The sequence below is a fragment of the Apaloderma vittatum genome, unplaced genomic scaffold (genome assembly GCF_000703405.1).
Source record: "Apaloderma vittatum isolate BGI_N311 unplaced genomic scaffold, ASM70340v1 scaffold7037, whole genome shotgun sequence".
NCBI classification, from domain to species: domain Eukaryota; kingdom Metazoa; phylum Chordata; class Aves; order Trogoniformes; family Trogonidae; genus Apaloderma; species Apaloderma vittatum.
The window spans coordinates 26,756-33,698 of record NW_009725659.1 but is presented as its reverse complement, the minus strand read 5'-3'; the positions used below and the strand labels follow the sequence as shown (position 1 = coordinate 33,698).

At 38.5% G+C, this 6,943-nt stretch overlaps 1 protein-coding gene across 1 annotated transcript in view; it reads right to left on the bottom strand.

Annotated features, from left to right (window-relative positions):
* Positions 1-767: 767 nt before the first annotated feature.
* Positions 768-6,943, bottom strand: part of THBS2 (thrombospondin 2) — a 32,504-nt gene continuing 26,328 nt past the window's right edge. The window contains exons 17-21 of the mRNA XM_009872983.1: positions 5,852-6,079; positions 5,115-5,386; positions 4,096-4,193; positions 1,717-1,856; positions 768-984 (exon numbers count right to left, since the gene is read on the bottom strand). Coding sequence (XP_009871285.1) covers positions 977-984; positions 1,717-1,856; positions 4,096-4,193; positions 5,115-5,386; positions 5,852-6,079 — 746 coding nt within the window. The 3' untranslated portion in view covers positions 768-976. The remainder of the gene's footprint in view (positions 985-1,716; positions 1,857-4,095; positions 4,194-5,114; positions 5,387-5,851; positions 6,080-6,943) is intronic.

Here is a 6,943-nt window from a genome sequence, read left to right as displayed (position 1 = left end):
TAATAGCGGTGTTGCCACCTTTTCAAAAACCCACATCAGAATTCTGGATGTGAAAGTGCTTTAAGCAGCAGAGGTGGGAAAGTGGTTCAGGTTAGTTTTGCTCCATATGGTCTCAGTATATTCTTTATTACAAGGCAATGCAAAATACAATGGAAACAGAACAACTGGAAATCATTTTCTGAAAGTCAGACAGTAGCAATAGCTTTGGATGCTTAAATGAATGACTCTTCCCTTTCACTTGGAATTTTCTAGTTCAATTCACTTTGGTCTGAATTAAGCCTCTATTAGACAATGGTTTAGGTTGCAAATTTGACATTTTTACCAACTGTAACTTTAATGGGTGTTATAAGAGCATCTTCATCAGCTAAAGAACATCTTTTGGGATCAAGAAACGCTCATAATTGATCCTAACTTTATTATCCAAAGGCATTTTCATTGTTATTATAGATAATGTCGATATGGCTCTCCCTTACTTTGCTAAAACTAGACCCAGAGGCTTTGTGTTATTGAAGCCCAGTCCTGATCAGAGCAAGGAAGTATCAACGATACACCTGAAAAATTTATTCAGACACATTTTTCCTCACTTAAAAGACAATGACTGATAACTATCAGCCCTCTCTTTTTCTCCATATATATATAAATACAATAAGTAATTACATTTTTATATGTAAACGTCATTGCTTAAAAAAAACCCCAAATAAACACATTTTGCTAAGTTTTCACTCTACAAAAGTGTTCTAATGTATCAATCTGCTTTTGCTTCAATGGTGGGTTTCATTAGTCCTGGTTGTGAGAAGGCACTTGGGTGGAGGGATGGCTGAGGCATTCCTGGCAGCAGGGAGGTACCTGGTGAATGGAGCACAAGTACAGAAGACAGGAGGTACACAAAAATAGAAACTGGGAGTACCGGGATGTACTGAGGTGTCTAGGTTGCATAGCATTTACAGTACTTTGCTGGTAATGCAGCAACCATTGCTCAAGCATCTGAAAGAAACGGGGAAAAACAATATTAATTGTGGTTGTTTTATTTGTTTAGGAAGTCAATCACACAAGAACAGAGCATGATACAGTATAGGGATGCAGCACAATATTTCCTGTTCTGCCCTCTCCTACTAATGTGAGGACATTTATATAAAAACAGGTGTCTGCCTCTATAGATAGTGACACACATGGGTATATGCACGTATGTATCTAAATATATATATAGGAAAAATCATATAGAAGAAAACCTGGGAAAGCATTTTCTCTATTTTGTAGAATCCTTAAGGTTGGAAAAGACCTCTAAGATCATCAAGTTTCAAAACTTTGGAGAAGGCACTATAGACAGACAAGCTCACTAAAAATATCTGCTCTCTCCTTCATGCCTCTTGAAGGAGGAGTGATGTAGAAGTAGCTCTCTGCCTGCAGGACATACTGAAACAGCCTACAAAGGAAAGTGGATATACAGAGACAATTCTAAGCGTGTACCTAACCTGTAGATTTCTGTCTCATTTTTTCCAGGTGGGTAGTATTAAACATATGGGTTTTGTTATTTAAATTAAGATTACTATTAGGGGCAAAGGACATTCATGGTATTTCAACAAATCAAGCTTTACTTCATGCTATGATATTACAGATTGCTTTCAGTAACTAGAAGATACTTTGTTTCCATATGTCATGCTTGCTCCACAGGTTACCAAAGGCTTCAGCACCTTCCAGACATTTTCTGTAACTAACCTCTGCATTCGTATTTGAGGTCAGAGAAATAGACCATCTCTTGAGAGAAGACAAAAAGACCTAATCTTCCACCAGCAAAGGTTGTATCATAGATTGGTCCTGAATCCACCATGACTTGTTTTCCTTCATACACTAAAACTCTGTAAAGAAGTACATAATTCAAATTAGACAAGAAGGATAACACAGTGTCCAGTGCTAAGAGCTGGTAACAGATTCCAAGAACTAAACCAGAATTAATTTTAACAAAGGCACCAGGAAACCCAACTTCATCGTAAGGATCAATCCTCATCTGTATCTCACGCCCACCTGATTGGCAGCCATAATACATTAATCAGAAGCAGTGGAGCTGTTCCATAAGTAATTTTATGCACACCATCTGCTAAAGATTTCCCAGTTCTTTATTTAGAACAGTTTCGTCTCTTGGAATGAACTATGTCATGTACTAGCACTCACTGATAAGCCCCTGTCCCTGTGAACTTAGAGGTTAGGACAAGACCTCACCACATCACTTAGCAAAGTTGTCTTTACAGCTGTGCAAATCGCTGATTTATTTATCTTTAGGTGCAAAAGTCAACATCAGAAACTGCAAGAATCGTCCTTTTAGAATGAAACAAAACATTAATTTGAGACATGAAGAACCTCAATTCCAGACAGCTGAAGAACTTAATGAAAGATAGAAAGAACTGGACACAAACAGACTAATAGAAATCAGAAAAGGGGAACTTTTTTGCTATGTTTTTTTGTAGTAGTATATCAGACATCCACCCTGAAGCCAAAAGACCTCTCATGATGTCTCTTCATTTTCCTTCCCTACATCTGAGAGACTGCAGTTTCTTGAATTTCGATTCTTCACTTCTCATGGGAGACCTGGAGACAGTCAAGATTCTTAAGCTCTCAATCTCTTAAAATAGTTTTTGAGACAAATGAAGAATGACTCTATAGATTGTTAAATTAGAGCAGCCTCTGGAGGAAGAGATTACAGTTCTGCTTCAATTGACAATACATTAATTATACAAAGCAGGATGCCTTCACATAAGGATGAACACACTTGAGCAACTTCCTAAAACTCAGGTGTTAGGGACAGATTTCTACGTAGGCAGAAATGCATATCCAGCACTCACTCCACCTTGAAGTGTTCTATTTTCTGAAAGGTGGCTAAAGACAAGTATGAAACTGCTCCCTGAAAGCAGCTTTTAATGGATGGTAAAAAGAATGACACATTCATGCAACCCCATTGAATGTAATTCTCAAAATTTCAATAACTCCCAAAATAGGAAGAGTTTAATAAATTATTCATCTCGCCCCCAAAAACTTACACTTCTCTAATCGTGTTAATACTATATTGCTATTTCTGTAGAAAAAAAAAAAGTTTCATATTTATTTTAGTGAAATAATTGTTTTCATCCATTTCCTATGAAAACACCCTGAATAATGAAGAAATTTAATGCCCTGGACCATAGAATTTGTCATGCTAGATTAATCTAATGGATTACTAGTTGAAATATGCTTTATCTGACACTCAGTAGATTCTGCACAGACAGATACAGGTCACAGCACCATGATTGAAAAATCCACATTTCCTTTTGACCTGTATTCATCAATGCTTTGCACTGCATAAAGTAACTTTTTTCCTTCCAAGAAACAAAGAACAGGGTAACTTAGTCTAACTCAAATTTGTCTACCCTGTCTTTCACAGCCAAATGAAACTCCCCTGCTCACAAGCACAAACTCTTTGACCGTTAGGAGGTGAGGTCAGACTCCGCCGATGAAAAACATCCTTTACCGTTACCTTAGTTGGTAGAAGACAGAATTGACATGAACAGTTAACGCTCATTCGCTGGAACGTCAGATAAACACCTGGACTCTAAGGGAAGCCATATGCCATAGCTCCTTGTTGTGTGCACTGCAGATGTGCTCATGGCTACTTCTGCAGTATCTCATAGAAGCCACTATGGGAGACAGGATGCTGAAGTAGACGGGCCGTTGGCCTGCTTCCCTGTGGCAATTCTGATGTTTCTAGTTAATTTCATTAATTCAAATTCCAGAGGCTGGGGAGGAATCTCATGTTCTAACATTGCTTTAAGTTTTGCTCGGGAATTTCTGGTCCCTTTACAGAAGGGCTATCAGGAAAGAATTTCATTTTTTCTTTAATTAAAGAATATTTATCTTATGTAAATATTGGACTATCTAGACTAAATTAAATGCATCCAAATAACTTATTCTTAAGATAACAAAATGTCATCAGAATACTGGAACAAACTGTCACAGAAGTATCATCAGTATCAGAACTAAAAAAACCGAAACGGATAACATAGCTCACATCAACATAGACAAAAGGTTTGCTACCAGAAACTGTAGAGATGCAGAAACATTACTTACTTTATTAATCCCGTTTTAGGCCTATGAATTAAATGCCACCTGTAAGCAGTATAATCTTTCCAGCCAATGTTCTTGGGATCATGCCACAAAGTACGCACCTACAGTAGGAATACAAACGTCTTATTAGAAACAGACTCTGTTCCAGTAACTGTACATCCACTATAGTAACTGTACACGCAGCCAAAGCTTACTTGCTGCACAAAACAGTGTGTAGCATTTGATGGTATGGTCAGCAGACTTTTCTTTATAGGGTGAGAGTAATGAAAATTTCTGTCTTAGATTATTGATCAGTTACTCATCTGAAGACCATTACGGCATCAACCTGAATTCCCTTAGGAAACCCTGCCCCTGCTTGCACGTACACACGCACACTGCCAGAGTCAGTGCTATTTTTCCCGTCTGTATGAGGGCCTTTGCCGAAGAAAAGGACTGCAGCTTGCAGAGACCTTACTGCCTGTGGCCTGCTCCTGGAAATCTCACACTCAGTCAAGGTTCTTTACCCGCAAGGAACCCCACAGTGCTGCAAAATTCCTATTCACATACGAAGTCCTACTAACTTCATTTCCAAAAGGCACAAGCTTCTTCCGTGGCTGGGCCGTACTGGGAACGGCAGCAGTTTTTCCCTCTTTGTTTTCATTTCTTTTCTCTTTGGCTGTCACTGGTTACTTAACTCTAAACCACGTGTAATTCAAACAAGCTGGAATGCCAAAGAAACAAGTGCCAATACAAAGTTCATAAAGGCTTTGTGGATAACTGAGACTTCTCACTCCTTTTTCTTTGGACCACACCACATCTTCCCTTTTATACATGTTATTTTTTCCATTTATAATTTTTAACATATGTAATATTTTCTTTGAAACACAATGCAAATGTTGTTGACACTAGCAATAGGAGAATTGACGAAAAGTTGATAAACATCTGCAAAAATTGAGGCATGATAAGAAATTATTTTCAAGATGTCTCCCTTCATTTTAAAATATTAATCTTTCATCATTGGCCTGAAGTTTTAAATCTCTCACCTGTCCAGGAGTATTTCCTGTGTGCCAGAGAGCATTTCTCAAGTGTTCACCAGTACCAGTTGTGGAATTCACTACTTTGAGTGACACACCAGAATAGCCGTAAGCCCTGGTGGGTTTATCCTCCCAGTAGGTCTGGGTGACCTGCTTCCACATCAGAACATAAAACCGACTGCTGGACTGGTAGCCAAACACAAAGCCAGCATAGTCATCATCGCGGTCTGTGTTAACGTAGAATGTCCCACTGAAGTCAACAGAGCTGAACTCATCGTAGCCTGGGAGAGCACAAAAGAGACAAACCACTGAGTTAAAACCCGGGGTCCAGTTGCCCACACCCGGGCCCCAGCTCTACCCTGAGTTTTGCCAGAAGCCCTAAACTATCTTTTTCAGATTCCTTATCCACAGGAAAGGAGGTAATGACACTTGCCTAACTATCACATGGAGGCTTCTGGAGAGACGTACGTTGTTTACAAGAGGCACTGAAGACAGTGGGCACTAAACTTATATCAAGTTCTTCAACTGGATATTTTATGCATGCTAGAGTCAGTGATGACATGAATGGTCAACAAAGGCCAACAGCACTGAGCTGTTTTTTATTTGGGCATATTCACTGTCCCCATGTGCCATTATAAAGCTTGCAGCACCAAGTAAAGTGTGTTTATCTGTTTGGGTTTTTTTCCCCTATTCTTATCATCATATCACTGGTTACTTTTCCAAAGATGATGACATCTGATACTCACCTACAGCTATTCCAGGATCAGAGTTGGCAGTCTGCACAAGTTCTTTGCCTTGGTGGCGAATAACCCAGTTGGGATCAATCTGAGCTGTTCCCTTGGGGTCCAGGGGGACCATCTGGAACTTTCTGAAATCAGTTTCACTGATGGCATTGTTTTCAGGGCATACATCATAAATATCCGGGACACTGTCATTGTCAAAGTCATCTTTGCAAATATCACCTCTACCATCACCTATAAGCAACGTGAATAAGCAAGTGAAATTGTTAGCAATTTATCCAGCCTTCCTAACAGCTCTCCCACCAATGTATGAAATTCATGACACAGATGAATATACTATTCTCTTGGTTCTCAATAACTCTCCAAATGACTCCAAGAAAGCTTCACTCTCTGAAAGACCATATGAAATGCTGCTGGTAATCACTGGAACTTAGATCAGAGCCAAAACTGTTGTTAATAAAACTGTCCTATCAGTGTTTTATGACAGTGATCAGTCTGGCCCCAGTCTATACACTGCTTTGGAATTGGGGTGGGGAAAAGTTGGAAGTTTGCCATGTCAATGTAATTTGCTAATATTACATTTTCAGTTTGATTTGTCCCAGATGTGGATACAATGCCACATCTTAATATGTACAGTGTAAATTAATTCAGACAATAGCATTAAAATCTTAATCTTCCTGCATATTACTAAATCATTACATATTACTGAAGATATTAAACTTTTTTCCAGACTCTTATCTCTGATTCCCTCAGCAACAATCCATCTAAGGTGCTTCAGATGACAGAAGTGTCACCTCTATGTCAAAAGAAAGTGAGGACAGTATTGCAGTAAAATATGCATACATATTGCAGTAAATACTGATAATATTCCAGTAAAATCTCATAATATTGCAGTAAAATATGCATACCCACTCTTTCACTCATGGGTAGAATGATTTGTCTTAGACAAAAATGTAGCATTACAGGAAAATGTAAGAAAAAAAGAAAGAAGCAAAAGAAGCACTGTATCCAACAGGATTAGCCTTGGAGGAATGGAAATATAAATGTTTGTTATATGAATTGCAAGAATTTTTAGAGAGATTTATCATGGTTTCAGAT